This window comes from Brassica oleracea, chromosome C5, assembly GCF_000695525.1.
Source record: "Brassica oleracea var. oleracea cultivar TO1000 chromosome C5, BOL, whole genome shotgun sequence".
NCBI lineage: Eukaryota > Viridiplantae > Streptophyta > Magnoliopsida > Brassicales > Brassicaceae > Brassica > Brassica oleracea.
In genome coordinates, this window is record NC_027752.1 from 5,430,464 (window position 1) to 5,451,942 (window position 21,479).

At 38.9% G+C, this 21,479-nt stretch overlaps 3 protein-coding genes across 3 annotated transcripts; 1 reads left to right on the plus strand and 2 right to left on the minus strand.

Annotated features, from left to right (window-relative positions):
- Positions 1 to 3,468: 3,468 nt before the first annotated feature.
- Positions 3,469 to 6,863, minus strand: LOC106343283 (probable LRR receptor-like serine/threonine-protein kinase At1g12460). Its single transcript, XM_013782451.1, has 2 exons — positions 5,210 to 6,863; positions 3,469 to 5,128 (listed from the first exon to the last, which is right to left on the minus strand). The coding sequence occupies exons 1-2, from the start codon at positions 6,364 to 6,366 to the stop codon at positions 3,610 to 3,612; spliced, it is 2,676 nt and encodes an 891-aa protein (XP_013637905.1). The 5' UTR covers positions 6,367 to 6,863; the 3' UTR covers positions 3,469 to 3,609.
- Positions 6,864 to 7,812: 949 nt separating this feature from the next.
- On the minus strand, positions 7,813 to 9,569 carry LOC106292922 (transmembrane protein 64). Its single transcript, XM_013728590.1, has 4 exons — positions 9,114 to 9,569; positions 8,566 to 8,802; positions 8,265 to 8,482; positions 7,813 to 8,179 (listed from the first exon to the last, which is right to left on the minus strand). The coding sequence occupies exons 1-4, from the start codon at positions 9,366 to 9,368 to the stop codon at positions 8,002 to 8,004; spliced, it is 888 nt and encodes a 295-aa protein (XP_013584044.1). The 5' UTR covers positions 9,369 to 9,569; the 3' UTR covers positions 7,813 to 8,001.
- A 4,063-nt stretch (positions 9,570 to 13,632) lies between these two features.
- On the plus strand, positions 13,633 to 18,428 carry LOC106295860 (armadillo repeat-containing kinesin-like protein 3). The gene is made up of 18 exons (XM_013731853.1): positions 13,633 to 13,995; positions 14,120 to 14,220; positions 14,310 to 14,432; positions 14,700 to 14,885; positions 14,966 to 15,187; positions 15,266 to 15,401; positions 15,494 to 15,732; positions 15,822 to 16,025; positions 16,093 to 16,236; positions 16,319 to 16,453; positions 16,539 to 16,670; positions 16,751 to 16,892; positions 17,003 to 17,095; positions 17,199 to 17,324; positions 17,433 to 17,558; positions 17,632 to 17,775; positions 17,851 to 17,979; positions 18,064 to 18,428. The coding sequence occupies exons 1-18, from the start codon at positions 13,791 to 13,793 to the stop codon at positions 18,225 to 18,227; spliced, it is 2,751 nt and encodes a 916-aa protein (XP_013587307.1). The 5' UTR covers positions 13,633 to 13,790; the 3' UTR covers positions 18,228 to 18,428.
- Positions 18,429 to 21,479: the final 3,051 nt, after the last annotated feature.

Genomic DNA, 21,479 nt, shown 5'->3' on the forward strand with positions numbered 1-21,479 from the left:
AGGTTCGGGAGCGCTATATGACGGGTTAACGGGCAATCCAGCCAAAGTCAGAAAAAGTGCAATTTGTAACTAGGCCACTCCACCCACTAACACGTCCCGTCAGACCAAAGCCTAAGGCTTCTCAATCCGTACCCCAACCTGACGTTGTGTTAGCTCGGACAAGCTAATATCGGAACAACAAGGCATTTGCACAAAATATTCGCTTTATTTATTTTATATATTGTATGGTTCGAAACACACAACATAATATACAAGCGGTGGCATGCCAAGAAAGCAAAAGTACATACTTATAGTCTGAAACGCTTTAACCAAAAAGATGCAAATCTACACCAGCCAGCCTAGCTTCCCGCGACCTCTACAAGCTCGCTACTGGTTACCTGAAACAACAACGAGTGAGGAATGAGTAATCTAGCATTACTCAGCGAGTTACAATCCCCAACTAACAAATACAACCCCACGCTATCCTACCCCAAACAATCTAAAGCGAGAGGTTCACCTAATAGCACAATTCAATAACATAAGCAATATCAGAAATACGCAGCGGTAAACGATAGCCAGATAACTAGCATTATGCTAATTACTAGCTCATATCCAAACTCGAACTCGACTTAAACCAGGGTTTAACAACCCAAAACAAGATATAATATATATAACAAACTCGGGCCCTGGTGACGTCAGATAACAAGATATCATATCTTCCTACCACAAAGGCCGAAAGAAGGAACTTCCAACCGACCGCGGCCCACAGTCCTTCGGGTCACCGCGCGACAGCTCACAGTCCTTCGGGTCACTGCCACATTACACCGTCGTGTAATCACGCAGCCATAGGCCATGACCCCGTCTATCTGAGTCTTCCCAATCCAGCGAATAAGGGGTTTCCTTTAGGCCTGGGCATTCGGGTCGTCGGGTCGGGTTTGGATCGGGTCCTTTCGGGTCCGGGTCTTTCGGGTCTAAGAGTTTAGCACCAGATAGGGTAATTTCAAATTCTCGGTTCCGGGTCGGTTCGGATCGTGCCGGGTCCAGGTCAGGTCGGGTCTTAGATAGTTAGACCCATTCGGGTAACTAGAATTTATCGGTTCGGATTCGGTTCGGTTTCGGGTCGGGTTCGGTTCGGGTTCGATTTAAAAAAGACCTAAAACTACAAAAAAAATATTTGCAAATATATATATATCCTAAAATATTCAAAATTTGTGCTTTTATTATATTAAAATGTGTATATATATTAAACTATGCGAGATACAACAACAATTTGTTGTCTCCTAGTGGTTGACCCCCATGTTCTCTAGACAAATAACCGTCTTCGATTCCCCTTTGATGCATTTTATTTAATTTACATTATTAATTCGGGTACCCATCGGGTTTCGGGTTTTGGTCGGATCGGGTCCAAGACCCGCGGGTCCTCTACAACAAGACCTGATAGGGTAATTTGATCGGGTCGGTTCCTACCCGAACCGGGTTTTTTCGGGTCGGTTTCGAGTCGGGTCTTCGGGTCCGGGTAAAATGCCCAGGCCTAGTTTCCTTGAACCCGCCGGGTACGAGGTCTTAAGGAACACTAACTCACCCCAATATGCCTAGCATTGTGGGTTACACAAATGCTATATGGCAAATATATGATTAATACTAAACCCGGTAAAAATAACACAAGGTTCCTAGTATTAATCGCAAATTAACACAATCCATCATATTCCAGAATCTAGCATAAAGACTAATTCCAGAATACCTAACTATCCACAACTTAGCGATATCATCTAAGAATTCCGCATTCGCTAACTAACCAATCAACCTAACCATTAGCATGCTACTACGGTTCTCAATCAATAACAAGCATGCCATCAACTCAATCAACATAACCTCAATTATTAACTAGTCAAACCGTTACTCAGTTAGACCCGGCCTCCTGCCATGATCCAACTTCCAAGTAACGGGATCCTGCATGAAAAAAACTCAGCAATCAATTGATTATAACTCACTGTTTTTGGTTGACCATGGCATTGACCCCAAACCCGACTTCTGCGATCCGAACCCTTCCTCGACCTTCTCAAGTAGACCCACGTCTAGACTGATCCTGAACTGGTCCCCACTTGAACTGATCTCTCTTCACTTGAACAGAACCTTCTCCAGGTGTTAACTCAAAATTGGCAAAGTAATTGTTCTCGAAAACTGCCTAAATCGCTCGAAAACTATCGAAACTCGATCTTTCTTTCTTTGCTTTCACTCTCACGTTTTGAACTGATTTTGATGTGTTTGGATGAGGAGAAATGGGAGGGGGTCGTGAGCTATTTATAGTAATCAGCAACCAATCAGAAACAAGCCGTGTGGCAGCCCGTGTGTCGCTTCACATGGCTCTGGACGCATGTGCGGCGACACCTCGTGCTCCACATGGCTGGTTGCATGACCTGGTTACATGCAATGTGACACCACACCGTCTACCTGTCTGGATGCATGGCCTGGCTCCATGCAGGAAGACACCACGTCCTCCACATGTCTGGCCGCATAGCCTGGTTGCATGCATCGCAACACCTCGTGCTTTGGCCGATCCACCTCGTGCTTTGGCCGATCCACCTCGTGCTTTGGCCGATCCACCTCGTGCTTTGGCCGATCCACCTCGTGCTTTGGCCGATCCACCTCGTGCTTTGGCCGATCCACCTCGTGCTTTGGCCGATCCACCTCGTGCTTTGGCCGATCCACCTCGTGCTTTGGCCGATCCACCTCGTGCTTTGGCCGATCCACCTCGTGCTTTGGCCGATCCACCTCGTGCTTTGGCCGATCCACCTCGTGCTTTGGCCGATCCACCTCGTGCTTTGGCCGATCCACCTCGTGCTTTGGCCGATCCACCTCGTGCTTTGGCCGATCCACCTCGTGCTTTGGCCGATCCACCTCGTGCTTTGGCCGATCCACCTCGTGCTTTGGCCGATCCACCTCGTGCTTTGGCCGATCCACCTCGTGCTTTGGCCGATCCACCTCGTGCTCCACATGGCTGCAGCACCTCATGCTTCCCTTGACACACACATTGCCAGGAGCTTGCCACCACGTCCTGAACACACACTCATCAAGCCACCTCGAGCTTCTCAGTCAATTGTCTGATATCGGTCTTCCGGTGAATTTTTCGTCCCGCGATCAATCTCAAATATTTTTCTACGTCCGTTCCGATGCTCTGAGTATTTTTTAATAAACTCCAAATGAATCCTGACCTGAGGGGAAATATTTCTCGAGCTTCCGGCTTCTTCGAAAAATTCCATAATACCGAAATTTTGGGTTTTTCGCCCAATTTCCGGTCTTCCTGTTGTGCTTTCAAAAATGTCATACTTTAAACGTCCTTTGAATAAATCTACCACATACTGAACAAGAACAATATGATCATCAGCGACTCAACCACCCAAAAAAATACTCGACCATTATATTATTATTATTTTTTTTGAATGGGTTTCTACACTGATGGTTTAGATTCTGTTACGGTAACTTGTGTTGTGCTTTGTTGTTATAAACGTTAAACATGTAAAAAAATCTCAAAAAGTTTGTGAACAAAAGAATTAAACCTTTTCTACTAACCTGCACATTTTCTATGCAATCTTTTTACTCAAAAAGAATTTTTTAAAAAAGAAGCTTTCATCATGATCCAAATCCATTCCTGATTGATTCAAGAACCTGCACAACCTCAGCCATACTCGGTCTCTTCAACGGATTCTCCGAGGTGCAAAGCAGTCCTAACTTCATAACCTGAATCAGCTCATTCTCTTCAAACTCTCTCAACCTTCTGTCAAAACAATCAGAAGCCGAACCAGTCTCCAACATATCCCTCACGTAATCTCTCAATATCAAGACTTGGTTCCTCGATGGAGACTCAACAGGTTTTCTACCCGTAACCAGCTCAAGAAGCACCACACCGTAGCTATACACATCGCATTTCTCACTCGCTTTCAAACTCTGCTGAGCCAGCTCCGGAGCAATGTACCCAACCGCGTTGTGGAACTTCTTGGTCCTACTACCAAAACTATCCAGAACCGGAAGAAACTTCTCTAAACCATAATCAGATAGCTTTGCTTCGTACCTTTCGTCTAGAAGAATGTTGGTGGACTTCACGTTGAGATGAAGAACCGCTGGTTTACAGTCATCATGAAGGAAAGAAAGCGCTTTCGCGGTTCCTAACGCGATCCCAAACCTCCTGTGCCAATTCAAATCAATATTGCCGTGGCTCGTGCTGGCTACTCCAGGGTAGATTCTTGAGTGGAGATTATCATAGAGGCTACCGTTGGGGACAAAGTCAGAGAGAATCAACTGCATTGTCGAGGAGAAGTAGTAGCCTTGGTAAGAAGAGAGGTTCTGATGCTGCAAACCTCCGAGGCGTCCAAGCTCTTGCTCAAACTCTTCTTGGTTTCTGATTCTTCCTAACGTCTCGAGCTTCTTCACTGCAATGGAGACTCCTCCTTCGAAAGATGCTCTGTAGACTGAGCCAATGGATCCCATTCCGATTATGTTGTCCTTGTCGAGGAGAGCTTTGGTGCCAGCCTCCCAGTCTTCGTACTTTGAAGGCAAGTTCTTGCTGAAGAGAACGAGTTTGCCTATTATCACACCACCCCCGCTTGAGTCTATTGAAGAGGCTAGAGGAGTGGTTTCGAGTGTGACTACTTCTTCTTCTTCATCTTTTCTTCTTTTACGAGCTCTGAGGTTCAAACCGAGTACAACACAGACGCCAAAGAGGATCACGGCTGCGGCAACTATGACAATGATAACCGAAACGCTTAGAGCTTGAGAGCTTCTTGATTTCCCTGTGGTGGCTCCACGTGAGTTGCAGGGAGTAGTTACAAGAGGATCACCGCAAAGCAAAGGGTTGTTTTCAAATGCAGAAGCTCCAAAAGCTTGTAATACAGGAGCAGGAGGGATAACACCGGAGAGATTGTTGCGGGAGACGTTGAAATGCGTTAGCTTATTCAAGCTACCGAGGGAAGAAGGGATTGAGCCTGAAAGATAGTTCTGCGAAAGATCGAGAAACTGGATCCTGGAGAGGCTTCCAAGCTCAGATGGAATGCTTCCGTTGATGCGGTTACCATGCAGGTCAAGAATCTCCAGGTTTGTTAAGTTTAGTATCTTCTTAGGGATCTCTCCTTCTAACTCATTCCCTGAAACATCCCTGCAACAACAAACAATGATAGAGATTCACTTACAGTAACAAGAACTGATACAATCAGCTAAACATTGTATTCCAACTCACAGTTCAAGAAGTAATCTGCAATTAGAGACATCCTCTGGAATCTCACCAACTAAGTTGAGATCATGCAGATTCAAAACCTGTAGATACTCCAAGCTTCCAATCTCCTTTGGTACCTCCCCATCTATAGAGTTACCACCTAATCTAACAACCGAGAGCTTCTCCATCTTCCCAATACCTCCAGGGATACTCCCGCTCAGCTTGTTAGACTCCAAGTCCAAAAGCTTGAGACTTTTGCAACCACTCACACCTCCAGAGATCCCACCGGTTAACTCATTAGAGGAAGCATCCAAAAACTCCAACCTTTGACCACAACCAACAACCTCTCCAATCTCCCCACCAAACCGGTTCCAAGAGACGTTAACATAAGTTATGTTCACGAACCCAAGAACCTCAAAAGGCCCTGACCCTTGGAACATATTGCTCCCCAGGTCAACATGGCTCAGTCTCTTACACTTCACCACCTCCTCAGAGACATCACCAGAGAGCAAATTGTTCCTCACAGAGATATACTCAAGCACAGGAATATCACAGACCCCAGGCGGTAGCACTCCGTTAAGACTGTTGTAAGAGAAGTCAAACCCTACGAGGTTGTTACAGTTCGCTACTGTATCAGGGATTGGTCCGGAGAGGTTGTTACGAGACAAAGACACGAACTTGGTCTTGTCGCAGTACCTAAACAGAGAAGTAGGAATCTCACCGGAGAAGCCGTTTCTAGACAAGTCGAGAAACCTTAAGCTAGTTAACCCACCGATGAACTCAGGGATCGGACCGGACAACGCGTTGGAGCTGACGTTAATGGTCCACAAAGTCTGTAACTTTGAGTAATCCAGCGGTAGGTTACCTGTAAACCTGTTGCCAAACAAGGTCAGAACTCGAATAGACTTTAAACCGGAGAGACTCGGGGTCAAGCTTCCGGCGAGACTCGTATTCCAGAGGACGATCTTGTCAACGAATCCTTCAGGGTTACAAGCGACTCCGTTGAAGCTATTGCAGATGTCTCCGTCGAGGGTCCAAGAGGCTAAGCTGTTGTAAGGATCGTCATTGATGCTGTCCTTGAACTGAAGCAGAATGTCTCGTTCTTCTTCGATTGTAACAAGAGAGCAACACGGAGAAGTTGAAATGTATACAAAAACCAGAAAAAGGTAAACCCTTTTCATGGTTGAACTCAGGCTGATTAAACGGATCTACCCAGTTGACATTACCGGTTCAGGATCCGAAACCGAACCCGGTTCGTCAATCTACAATCTTTCTTCCAGAATCAAGAAGAAAGCAGGTGCATTTGCTAACCCAATGAAACGAAACGGTTGATTTTTATTGGGATTGAGAGAGCTCAAGCTATGAACTTTTCAACTGCTTTGACATTTATGTATGGTCGTCATCCCTTAACGGCTAGAAAAAAAAATTTACCGACCAAAGGTCAAAGCTTTCGTGAAAGAAACGACAAAAGAAAAAGGAAGCACAGAGTCAGAGCACAAAATGAGATTTTGGGGTTCTGCAAGTTTTCGAATACAAGAGAAGAGAACTATGCGCAGCTCAGCTTGCAATACAGAGAAGCGAGTGTGTGACTTGTGGCTTGGCTGGAAAGTAAGTTCTCTCGCTCTGGCTTCCACCAAATGAAGAGGAAGCACGTGCTTGGCTTTGTTCATCACCTATATGTTTTTAAGTAAGGGGGAAGAGTAAGTGTCTGCTTGTCTGTACCTTCTACCAAAGCATTTATTCTCTCCTTCACCAACCAAAGTTGCCAATTAAATTAATGACTAAAATAAATGATTTATGGTCCCAACCGAGTTGTTAGTTTCAGAGGTATCGAATGCGTGTTACATATAGAATTGCACATTTCATTCATCTGTTTCCATTTAAATGATTAGAAACTATTAGGTGTAAATATATTTGTTGTATTATACTAGTTGTTACTAATGTCTGAGCATTATGTAATCGACATGGCTTGTAATCATTTGGTTGTTGATATAGTTTGGTTTGTTTTCTTAGAGATCCATAGGTTTTTGAGGTCCAAATCAAAAGTTTTGGAAACTTATAAAGGGAAGAGAATAGAATTAAAGACAGAGACAGATGAGTGAAGCAAAAGTAAACGTCTTTCTGTCATTTGTTTGTTTCTGTTTTACTCAGTTTTGTTTAATCATTTTGTTCTTTCTTTTTCATTTCCCCCCTGATAATAATGTTCTACTTTCTGAGAGCTCCTTTGCTGCTGAAGGAAGAATCATGAGGTAGAAGACACACACACACACTGTTCTCAAGATGAGACATTATTACTGGCACTGTGAATTGTTAAAATCCATTGTACAATTCTCAGTTAGAACTTTGTAAACATTGTATCATTAAATGTCTCACTTCAATTTCCAATCATGCTTTCTGTCGGAAAATCTAATCTTTTTTAAGTTCTTAACGCCATATTTATTTATTGCTTTCTGACCGTTGTTCTTCCATTTTTTTTATACGAAAACACTCTTATGTAACCTTTCCCAACTTCCTATGAGCTTCGTTTTGCAGAATTGAATGCATAACACAGAAAAGCACATGAGTTGGATTGAAAAAAAAAAAAATTAGATCAACTAAGAAGATATACATAAAAAATCAGAACTTGGTTGATAATCTATACAAGAAAAAAGCAGATATATTCATTTTCAAATGAATAAAAACCAAAACAAAACAAAATATATTTATATAATATGATCAGTTTTACATACAACTTATCGTGTTAGATGGTGATACGTTTAGTGATTGCTCTTTAAGCGTTTGGTGATGAAAAGAGTTCTTCAAGCAGCGTGTGTACTTTAAGGTGTCTCTGCTTCTTCAGATTGCATTGCGCTTAGCTTCTTCTTCGCATAGATTGTGCAGACTATAGTCGCGCTTGCGGTTACACAGAAACCAAGAACATTCACTACTATCTCCACGGCCGAAAGGCTGTGTCTCACGTCCGAAGCAACAGCTAGCGTTCTTAGCATTATTCCCCTGCAAATAACCAAAAAAACACCAGTTCAAGATTCTGCAGAACATGTCTTATATATACAGAGAGAGAGAGAGAGAGGACATATACGTGTAGATTGAGACAAACATCTCAGGAACCATTCCAACAAGAGAGCCTAAGATGTAAGGACCGTAGTGAACTCCAGTCGCCAATGCGCAGTAGTTGTAAATCATGTAAGGGAATGGAGAGACACGGATCAACGTGACTGCTTGAAACTGATGAAACCAGGTTCCTTCACCGGCTGCTCGAAGTATTGCCGCCTTTTTCGGGTATTGCTTCAACCATTCCTGCAGGTGATCATGTAAAGCTCAATAAGTATGTAAACAAAAGAGTTTATAAGATCCCCCAAGTAATTGGGGATGATGCTTACTTGCATCTTGTGGAGGAAGAGATGTCCGATTAGGAAAGGAAGAGTAACACCGATCGAGGCTGCAGATAGAATCAAGAGAAACCCTTTCCCATAACCAAAGGTAAGACCAGCCATCCACATGGAAGGAGAAGAAGGAAGAAGAATGGCTGGGAACAACGCCACTGAGGCAAAGAGGAGAAGTCCGAGCACCGGGATGCTGAATGTGCTTCTCACCCATTTTATAAATGGAATCAGTTCCTGAAAATACACACACCAAACATTATTGAGGGATTAACTCCACGTTGCTCAATCTCAAGAAATGCATGATATCGATCTAATAGCTAAAAAAAAACCTTTTAAAGAACACACATATAGGTTAGAAACGAATGTTTTAGCAACACTTGATGAAAACACAGACAGGAAGCATGTAAGGCTAATTTAGAACAATCAAACACGGTACATGAAGACAGAACACAAGAGAGAGAGAGAGCTCAAGGCTCATTTATTCACAGAATGTGGGATAACCAGACCCAATCAGATCTTAAACCCAAAAAAAAAAAAAAACGAACCTTTTCTATCAAAAATGGAGCAATCCATTTAATAATCACAAATGCCAATACACCAACACAAGCGACGAGGGAGATCAATTTAACCCAGAACCACAGAGACGTCGGCGACCCTATCCAACATCCCCCCGATGATCCTTCTTCTTCTTCTTCTTCATCCGATCCTCCTCTTAATTTCAGATAATCACCATTCTCGGGATCCTCCGTTCTCGATTTCAGCTCAGGCACCGTCTTTTCGATGCCATCGCCGTACGTCATCGATCGAACAAAAGAATCACAATTTTCAGCAATAATACCCTTTATTGGATTTCAAAACGTCTCCGTCAGGATTCGTTGTTGTGCACCTCTGTTTTCCTTTTCGGTTTCCCGAGAAAATCAAGAGTGACGAAGAGAATTAGACCGTTGGATCAAAATTGAAAATTGAGACAGAGAGAGTCGAATTGGGTTTTTTAGATTCCAATAAAAAGAATCTGAATTATTCGCTTATCTTTTTTTTTTTAATTTAAGGTTTTAAACTATAATATCCCAATAATTAGTTGTGGTTTTACGTAAAACATTTATTAAACCGGGTGTCGTGGTCGGTCGGACACGTGGACACGTATGATTTGTACCTAGTGAGTCACTTGCTTTATTTTATACTCGCTGTCACGATAAGTCCATGTAGTTTTTCTTCGTTTTTTGATCAAACAAGCGGCACGAAATCACATGGTATATATCTTTTTAGGGTTTTAGGTTTTTTTTTTTTTTTTTTTTTTTGAAAAAGGGCATTAGGGTTTTAGGTTACTACGTAAAGATAGCAGCGTAACGTTAATTAATGAGTTCGATTGATTGTATTCGAATTTTAATTAGCCTACTTTCTGAAGAATCGAACTGGAATTAGTTGCTTGTAACCAATACGTATATACAAACAAGAGATCAAGACGATGAGAAGCAATCAAAGTTGACACTTCAAAGCAAATTCAAAAGAAAAAAAATCCCATATAAATATTAGTTTCTTATGATCAATAGATAAAGCAAACTCATTACATAGATATATGATGATAGATACGTTATCAGAAAATAAATATAAGATGAGGTGGAGATCATAATAGTCATTGTAAAGAGTAGGGGTTATTAAGTTGAAAGAAATAGTCGTGATGAATAGTGAAGTCGTCACATGTGTGCAAATATGATACCTGGTTGTTAATTATCATATAACTAGGGAGTTGCCATGCACAGCTTAGTTTGACTGGAAGTTGCAGGATTCTCCTAGTTTTTTGTAGATGACTCATGAACAAGCTGTGGCTTGTGTCTAGCTTATGGTGGTTAAAATGTGTAGCTTGGAAAGCTCTGAAACTAAAGATGCGAAAGAGCTTAGGGTTTATGTGTATCAGACTGCGGAAGTTTTGGAGATGTCTTTGGTTTTGGTTTGAGGGATAGTATCATGTAATTGAAGGGGGATTATTTGTGAAATAACCAAAAAAAAAATGAAATTAGTTTTGTAGAGAGAGATAAGAAGTAAGGGTGGACACTTCAGCTATTTTTTGGTTCGGTTTGGGTTCTGTTCGGTTGGTTAGTTTGGTTCTAGTATTTTTTCAACTGAAGTAAATCATAGTTAATTTGGTTCGGTTTGTGTTTGGTTCGGTTTGTATTCGGTTCATTTTGTTTTTTTTGATCGGTTTAATTAGGTTCTTCTTAATTTAATTTTTTGAAGAAAAATTATATTTTAAAACATAAATTATGTAAACATAAATTACGTGAACTAAATTCAATATAAAACTAAAACAAAACCTTTAAAAAATTCACAAAAAGTATATAAGAATTAAAACAAATGAAGTTAACTAAAGTAAAAAAAAATCAACATCATTAATAACATCTCTTATATCATTAAAAAGTCTGTAATGAATCATTTTTCATGTGATATCATAAAAAAAACTGCAACAAATCAATAACTAGTATATGTTAATTATACCAAACTGTACGAGTATTTATTTATATCTTTACTACTCTATTTTTTAAAAATCAAGTTAGAAGAATATATGCTAATGAATGGAAAATGAAAAAATATGTGGGTTTAGTATTAAAATTTTAGTATATCGGTATTAGTAATATTTTTAATTTAAATAATTACAAAAACACATCAGTTTCTCGGTTTGGTTCGGTTTACTGAACCGAACCATTCGGGTTGGGAAAATCTTCAACCGAATGATTTGAAATAGACTTTGATTTGGTTTGAATCAGTTTCGGTTCGGTTGTTTCAATTCGACTCGGTTCGGTTCGGTTTTTTTGTCCACCCCTAATAAGAAGAGAAAGTTTCAATCATTTGGAGTTGTTGAACTTAGAATAAGCGGGTCTTGTACATATATAGCTTATGGAAGATAAAGTGGAGCTGTCAAAGTACTTTTTATGTATAAAACAATGGGAGAATCGTAGACGTATAGGCTTTTGGCCGATGGTATCCTGGATTGTTTTTTACTAGCACCATGCTTAGTAGCATTTGAGGTGTTATACACAAGTCGGGTGTTGGTCTAGGATTGATTCATTTGAAGAAGACAATATATGCAGGTTTCTTGTCGATGATATTTAGATGTGTATAAAATTATTTGGTTTGTGAAATCATCTTACCTGACAATATGATATCTTTATCTCTTTTGAATGTATGTTGAGAAGTTTTGAGTTCAGATATTAAGCTAATGGAATCTTCTGACTCGTCTCCTTGTTGGTTAACGGCGTGTGCAATTGCACAGTATATGTGTCAGTTGTTGCGTTTCCAGTGAAGCCACAAAGCTATATTAACTTGGACTCTTGAAGAGATTGGAGATGGAGTATGAAATGATGTAAGTTATGTTTTGCCCTTTGGTATGGTAAACTGTTCCTTTCACCATAACTTTCTTTGATGGTTACAATTAAAATCATGGGTCCATTAATATTCCGAATCTGATAAAACAATTTCCAAAAATCAAAGAGAGGAAAGTAACGCAATATATATAAAAATTGAAGAACTAACAAATGAACATGTAGATTTCTAGCTTTAACTTTGAACCATGTTTTGCCCTTTTTACCATATGCTTTATATTTTCGATCTTTTAAAAAATGGTGGGAAGTGAAGAAATTACTGCGAAATTGCAACCTCTAGGAAACCAATTTCAGCACATGCTGTAATACCATATGATCTGACATTGTATCAGTGGCGTGTAACCTTTTGCAATTAATTGTGAGGTTACACCAGAAAACATATACTTTTTATATGAACTTGATTTTCGATTGTGGTATTTTTTTTATGTTTGCTGTTGCCAACTTTTGCATATCATTGTCCAGTATGGTCCATACTCCATAGTAATAATAATATAAATTTCATGAATCAGGAAACGATAATACAAAAGTGGCTTTTTTATAGAATGAAGAAATTCATATTTTTTGCTTGAAGAGAATATTCAACTTGGCAAAGTCTCTCGTTGAGGAAGGTCCCTACATAATAAGTACATATAGTTTGAGTGCTTTGAATAATTTGTCTTCTTTATACATCAATATTGCGGGGTATATAAAAGCACAGAAACGACATTTATAAGAAAATCATTTGACATTTGATTATAAACATATACTCGATTGAGGTAACGATACAAAGCCATGACGTTTGGATCAGGTCTGACAGAACTAGGAATCTTACAAAAAAAAACATATCATACTGTATCTCAAGTGGAACAACTGTTTTGGCGAATTCACAAATTGTCATCTTAATACCAATCCAACATTGAGTTGAGTATAATAGATCAAATGTGTATATATAATTTCTTTGAGTGACATAATTCACATAAGAATTTGAGTTTATGATATGAAACCCAAAAGTTCATTTCACCTTTTTCAAAAAAAAATAGCACATTCAAAAATTTGAATGGAAAACTTTGAGGCGATTTGACAAATTTACTTTTTTTCTATGGGGACCCTTAAATCCCTTTAATTGTCGTCGGTATTGCCTTTTTGTTTTTCCTTTATCCCTTTTTCAGTCCAAAATCTTTCCTTCTATTTTATCTTCCTCTAGTTTTTTTGCATTTTATAAAAAGGGAGGAATTCAAACTAATATTTTAAAATAAATTCAAATTAGTCCATCTTTACCAACAAAATAAAAGCTGGTCCTACCAACACCAATACAAATCATCCTTTTAACCCATAACAAGGATATCTAGACAGCCATTGTATAAATGTGAATTGACAAAAAAAAGAATCCATATAAACAATAAATACGGCTAATAAACACACATCCACGAACCTAACAAAAAAATGGTTAGAATGGTCACATCTCTCTCGCTCTCGTGAATGGTCATATAGTTTTTGATATATTAATAAATGATATTCACGCGGAACAACCACGAACGTAGTAGTAGTAGTCAAAAAACCACACGGGTAAATTACGGGACCAGTAAAAGGGCATTAATGGTAAAAAAACATTTAAGTAACTTTTCTGAATGAATATGGGTCCCACTTGATGGTTTAGTTTTAACTGTGTCTAACCACACACGATTCCCTCCACTTCACACTACCCACACGGACAAGACACATCTCTCTCTCTCTCTCTGTAAAATTTGTGAGCAGTTGTTTGTCCCGAAAAATTAGTCTCCGAGAAAAGAAAGGAATTTTCTGGGGAATCAAATCGAGGAAAAACGGAAGAGAAGAAGCTTCTCTGTTCTTTTACTAGAGAAGGAAATGTCAACGAGTTCAGGAACTGGTTCTGCGAATCACAGAAACGGTACGCATAGAAGCTCTCTCAGAGCTCAGTCCTCTGCTTCTACTTCCTCTGCTGCACACAAACCTTCCCTCAAATCTAAGACGGTGCTTAGAAAAAGCAGCCCCGCCGCGCTCGGTAGCGCCCCCTCCGCTTCTAAGTCTGGAAACGGCGGCGACTCTGGTGGTAAAAAAAAATAAAAACACCTCTGTTCATATTTTTTTTTTTTTACCCTAGAAAAATTTCACAGTTCCGTTTATTACAGTAATTAGAATGTCTCTCGATCATGATCTGCTTTTTTTTTTTTAAGTTCCTGGGAGGGTTCGTGTAGCTGTTAGGTTAAGGCCAAGGAATGGCGAGGAGATGATCGCTGATGCTGATTTTGCTGACTGTGTTGAGTTACAGCCTGAGGTACAGTGATCTTCTATATATACACTAAGCTTTGTGTATTGAAAATGTGGATAGAGCTTAATCAGTTTATATGCTTTGATTCGTTTTAGGTGAAGAGGTTGAAACTAAAGAAAAACAATTGGGACACTGATACGTTTGAGTTCGATGAAGTCCTCACTGAGTATGCTTCCCAGAAGCGAGTTTACGAAGTTGTGGCTAAACCTGTTGTCGAGGTACATAATAGAATTTGCACATCACTCTCTTCCTCTTGTTGCTGAAAACATTTAGGTTGGGGGTGCTAGTAAACAGAGGTCATTAGCTCAAAAAGAACCCTGACCATTGTGCAAACGTCCCCGAGTTCAATTGACCGCTGGGACGAAACTAATATTACATGTTATGGTTTTGGACCGTAGTCCTCCTGGTATTAAAAAAAAAAAACATTTAGGTGATGATTTTGTCTTTTTTTTTTTTTTTTTTTTTTTTTTTTTTTTTTTTTGAAGGGTGTATTGGATGGTTACAATGGGACGATAATGGCGTATGGCCAGACCGGGACTGGTAAGACATATACACTGGGACAGCTCGGGGAAGAAGACGTAGCTGATCGTGGAATAATGGTCCGTGCTATGGAGGATATCTTAGCTCAAGTCTCCTTGGAGACCGATTCTATATCCGTCTCTTATCTGCAGGTGTCTTATTTTTTTCTTGATTCTTTTAAGTTTCCATGTGTGTTTCTTGGCATGTTTTCTTGATGTTTTTGTGAATGCAGCTGTATATGGAGACTGTGCAAGACCTTCTTGATCCGGCTAACGACAACATAGCCATAGTTGAAGACCCAAAAAGTGGTGACGTTTCTCTTCCAGGTGCCACCTTGGTCGAGATTAGGGATCAGCATAGCTTCCTTGAACTTCTTCAACTCGGAGAAGCTCACCGGTTCGCTGCTAACACCAAATTAAACACCGAGTCGTCCCGTAGTCATGCTATCTTAATGGTGGATATTACTGATCCTATGTTTTTGCTTAGAGAGTGTTGTCTTTTGCATATTAATCTCATCATCTAAACTGTGCAGGTTCATGTCAGACGCTCTTTAAAGACAGAGAGTAATGGAAACTCACACATGACTAAATCTCTAAAGCCTCCTCTTGTCCGGAAGGGGAAACTAGTTGTGGTGGATCTCGCTGGCTCGGAACGTATTAGTAAATCAGGTTGAAACTCTTCATCTACAATCTCACTTTTGTGTTAAGATTTATATTTTTTTTTTCTTGTGTTAAGAGTGTTTGTTAATATACTTTACCAGGAAGTGAGGGGCATACACTGGAGGAAGCCAAATCTATCAACCTCTCTCTGAGTGCGCTTGGCAAATGCATCAATGCCCTTGCTGAGAACAGTTCTCATGTTCCGTTCCGTGACTCAAAGCTAACTAGATTGCTTAGAGATTCATTTGGAGGCACTGCGAGGACATCGTTGGTTATTACAATTGGTCCATCACCAAGACATCGAGGAGAGACAACAAGCACTATAATGTTTGGTCAAAGGGTAGGGAACCATAGTCCATAGCTCTTTGTGTGACTCCTTTATTCTTATTATGATGGCTACGTTTTTTAAAATTTTGGGGGTTATTATAGGCAATGAAAGTGGAGAATATGGTGAAGCTAAAGGAAGAGTTTGATTACAAAAGCTTGTCTAAAAGGCTTGAGGTGCAACTAGACAGTCTAATCGAGGAAAACGAGAGGCAGCAGAAGGCATTCGTTGATGAGATCGAGAGAATAACCGTAGAGGCACATAACCAAATCTCTGAGGCTGAAAAGAGATATGCCAATGCACTAGAGGTACGTGATGGAACAGAACCTTGCCTTTTCGGTGTATGGATTCAGTCATCATATATGTTGTGTGTAGGAGGAAAAGCAAAGGTATCAGAATGATTACGTGGAATCAATAAAGAAGCTGGAGGAGAACTGGTCAAAGAATCAGAAGAAGCTGGCTGCTGATAGACTTGCACTCGGAGAGAAAAATGGCCTGGAGGTCACATCAAATGGAAATGTAACTGTCTCTCTCTCGTCATGCATGTTATTTGTTCACTCCCTTGTAGATATAGTCTCGTTGAACCTTTTTGTTCTTACAGAGATCCATTGCTCCAGCATTAGAGGAAGTCTCTGAACTGAAAAGAATGGTTCAGAAAGAAGCTCAGCTGAAGATGGCGGCTGAAGAGGAAGTGAATAGACTGAAACTGCAACTCACTGAGTCTAAAAGAGTGGAAGTATACCCCTAAAGCCTTTCCTTTTGTCTGTGGATTACTTATTTTCAAACTTAAAAGTCTTATTGAGCTATATATAATTCATTAGGTATCAGGAAACTCTGAGATCATGAGACTCCATAAGATGTTGGAAACCGAGACACAGCAAAAAGAAAAACTAGAAGAGGAAATAGCGACGCTGCATACTCAGTTACTGCAGTTGAGTCTTACTGCTGACGAGGTAACTAATACAGAAAGCATGTTCTAGAGAAAATATCTGAGGGTGTCCTGTTTTAATCATTCTTTATATATGTTTGACAGACAAGACAAAACCTAGAGAGACATGGTTCACAGAAAACATCTGGTGGTGCTCTAGATTCTTTTATGTCTCAGTTAAAACTTCCTCAGTTACAAGATCCGGGAAACGCTGAGAAACCTCCTGTAGCTAAACTATTTGAACAAGGTAAATCTCTAGTTGTTTTCAAAACCATCCGTTGTTTGTTTTCTATTCAAATACAATAAGAACATATATATATATATATATGGCTTCTTACAAACGTTTTTCTCTTGAAGTTGGGTTGCAAAAGATTTTGTCTCTTCTTGAAGCTGACGATGCCGATGTAAGGATTCATGCCGTCAAAGTAGTAGCCAATCTGGCTGCCGAAGGTTTCCCTCTGCAACCTTCAATATGTATATGTTTTTTAATACCATTACTCATTCAGAGCCTCATTATATCTTTGAACTGTTTGTTGTATGTAATAAAACACAGAGGCAAATCAGCAACAAATCGTGGAAGCTGGTGGTCTCACTTCATTACTGATGCTTCTGAGAAATACAGAAGATGAAACCATTCACAGAGTTGCTGCTGGTGCAATCGCCAACCTTGCAATGAACGGTAATAAAATATTGTTCTCATTGGTCCATTCACTTAGTTTATCATATTATATTATTTTTTTTGTATTTTGTTTAGTGAACCAGTTTATATTTACTTCTTTAACTTCAGAAACCAACCAAGAGCTGATCATGGCTCAAGGAGGCATTGATTTACTGTCATCAACAGCAGCTAATGCTCAAGACCCTCAAACCCTCCGGATGGTTGCTGGAGCAATTGCTAATCTCTGTGGAAATGGTATCTTTTATCCAGAATACATAAACTACTTGTTGACTAAATTCTGAGACACAATATCTTTTTTCCGACATAGATAAATTGCAGACAAAGCTAAGATCGGAAGGAGGGATTGCAGCTTTGTTGGGAATGGTAAGATGTGGACATCCTGATGTGCTTGCACAAGTTGCTCGTGGCATTGCAAACTTTGCTAAATGCGAGTCAAGAGCATCAACACAAGGTATTGAATTTATCCAAAAGACTAAACATCTCATTATCTAAGATTTATTGACTTAATAATGCACCAAATAAGCAGGAACTAAGAGAGGGAAATCACTATTAATAGAAGACGGTGCACTCTCTTGGATTGTTCAAAATGCCAAAACCGAAATTACTGCTATTAAGCGGCATATCGAATTAGCTCTCTGCCATTTAGCACAACACGGTAAGTGTATTGGTTTGCATCGAATTAAAAAAAAAGAACTGCTGAATCAATGGAATTATAACATGATATTTTGAGATTTTGCAGAAGGGAATGCGAAAGAGATGGTAAAGGAAGGAGCAATATGGGAGCTGGTGAGGATCTCAAGAGAATGTTCGAGAGAAGACATAAGAAGTCTTGCTCATAGGACTCTCACTTCAAGTCCCACTTTCCTTACTGAACTTAGGCGTCTTCGTGTTGATATCCGGTAAACCCGGTTTTAACTTCTTTAACTTAGACGTCTTTGTTGTCTGATTTTTTGCTTTTCTTTCGGTTTAGGCTGGTTTGTGGTTTTCTTCGTGGCTGTGGCTTTTTTTTGTTTGAATGTGTATATTGTTTTGGTGGGTTTTGTTTGTGTATATTTGACGTAGTAGTGCAAAATTTATAATAAATTATGCTTCAGTTTCTTCGGATAGTTCGTTTTTGTTTAATTTGCTTCATCTGGCGGTCAGTTCAGCTCCCAAGCGGAGCATTGTATACATATTTTAAAATGTTTGATGTAAACATATATTTTTGGTTGGTAATGATCGATTCAGAACGCATATTGCGAGCACATATACATAACTGGTGTGGTTGAACTGCGACTCGAAACAACTGTTCTTTAAAGGGGTCCATATCAAGTTTATACATAGAATGTGATGGGCCGTACAAGCTAGCCATCGAGCCATAACGAGCCTGGCCCAACTATTTATATTTTATAATATATATATTTTTTAATAAATAATATATACATGTTTCATAAAGTTTTTGTAACGTGCATGTGGATATTGTATTGTAATTCAATGTTTTGGTATGGAAAAAACTTATACGCTTAACCCTCTATTCTGCATTTGCTTTGGCTTTTCGATTTCTTATATAATCATGTAGAGAACAAGAAAGATCGTCGATATTTGTTACCAGAATATGTTCTGAACGTTGCGCCCCAAGCCTTATGACCGAGGGCACTGCCTTGTTGTCACAGATCGTCGAAGAAAAAAAAATATGTTCTGAACTCTAATCACCTCAGAACTCTAACGTAATGATCACTGAGTTGTGATATTAACTTGAAATCATAGGCATATTACACAAATATCCGAATTTGACAAAAAAAAAAATGTATATCTATAACATCCACAAACAGGCACGATTTGGATATATATATGCCGGCATGAAGCGGAGTTGTCGAATTTCTTCAGTAATATAGAGAATATACTCTTCAAACAAGTTTACATTTATTAAAACAGTACATTTAAAAACAAAGTCGTATATTATAATTGTGAACATAAACGAAGTCATGTACTAAAAATCAATTAGAGGTTGACAAGAACAAAATAACATAAACTATCAGCCTGCAATACTAGTTGACATATTAGAAGTATTATAAAAAATAGCGGCGTGAGAGGGAAGTGGTGTGTATGGTGTACCACTCCTAATTACTTTTGTGTGCTTCTAGCCTTTCACTTCGTCACTACTCAACATCTAACACATAACATAGATCATGCTCTAACTGTGATAATTTTATTTATTCTTTTTCTTTTGGCGTTGTATACGCAGTAGTCAACCATTTTTTTTATTATCAAAAGTCAAATCCTGTATTTATGTATCTTAAGCACTTTTGTGAAACAAAAGTAAACCCATCTCTTTCTTGAACATTCAAATACATCTGGCCTCAGCAATTAGGTTTAGTCTTCAAAACCCCTCAAACATTGACTGGTATTCGGCTAAACATTTTACTTTTCATATTAAGCATATGATTAATTCAACTTATTCGTCTCCAATTATTGTCTCATGCCGTTTACTAGTTTATGCTATATATTGTCGGCGTGGATGTCACTATATATACCCACAAATTGTAATTAGTTAACGTGGCATAGCCAGGCACTATAACCGGAACTTACTTAACCATGCTGATACAAACACATGTATAAAAGTTTCCCACAATTTATACTGATCATTCAGAAAAGTGGTCAGAGGCAAAAATATAAACCATCACAACAGGACTAACCTTAGTGACCAATTTTTCTTACAATATATATATGATGTATGTAGTTAACACAAAATATCGATATGTACATAACGAAATAATATAAAAATGATACAGTTTTGGATCAAGATAAAAAGGTAACTCGAAAAATAATTACAGAATCCCAAGTATACATAGAATGGCTGGTTCAACCCACGAAATCACACAACATAAATAAACTTTCGAAAAACTCTAGTGAAATCGTTTGGGAGCAAGGTCATGTTTAGCTATCGGGTTCTGCTGTTATGTTGATTTTATCGAACAGAGTTTTAAACATTTACTTGGATTAGTCTACAAGCGGTTTTAACTTAGTTTAAAAGCTTTTGAACATGTTAGAGAGACATGTATTCATCAATGGACAAAATCCTAGTCAAACTCTGAGGTTAGTAGTTCCAATATTAAATTGGACGGCTGAGATTTCATTTAGGGAATATCCTCAGATCCACGAAGTTCTCCTTAAACTACGGAAATTTGTCGATGCTATATGAGAAGAAGAGTCGACATGCCTTAGACTTATCTTATACAAAATACTATAAAATATTAACCGGCGATACAGTGGGCAAATCAACAAAAAAATACTACTCTCTCTCCCTCCGTTATTCTAGGAAAAAAATTTGTTTTAAAAATATCATTTTTTACATTTTCAAAACATGTTTTATTAACTAATTATAAATTTCAAAAAACTTAATTGCACTTACTGAATTGTTATTGGATTAAAATTATGAAACAAAAATAAAAACAAAAAAATATAGAAATTTAATATGTTTTATTAAAATGTGTGAAAAATGTAGAATATGTAACATTAAAAAAGAGATGGAATATCACTTACAACTGTCGTTCTATCGAAGTAAGTGAACTATATTTATCTATATTTATAATATAAATATCTGTGACTATAATAACGGAAAATACATGTTTTTGTCACGTCCGAGGAACAACATGCCCCTTGAGAGTAATGGTGTGATCTTTGTAAAAGTTAAAAAAATAACATGCTCTGCCCGACTATCCCTAACAATCATATAATAACCTCGTTAAAATCTGTTTAGAATGTATACTAATGAACACAGAGGTCGTGCGAATGTCTTCCCGATATTGTGAATCTGAACCTATTTATGATCTCCAAAAAGAAAAACAATTGCAAGTTGATGAGATCGAACAATTAATCCGAGTATCTTATGGAGCCGCAACCGCAAGTTGACAACAAAATCACCTCGATCATAAGTTTCTGATGCGCATAATAATAATAACCATGAACGATACACTAGTCAGAAGACAAATCTTCTTGATATCAAAGAGAGAGGGAAAGCATATTGAAATTTGGCGCCAAAACACTAACAGTGAGTCAAAAAGCTACACCGAACTCTGTCTCGTCACATGGACTCCTTTTTGTCTGGGTTCCATTGTCAACTACGGAATTGCCCTTGCAGAGATTAGGTTAGGTTAGGTTGCACACTTACCATAA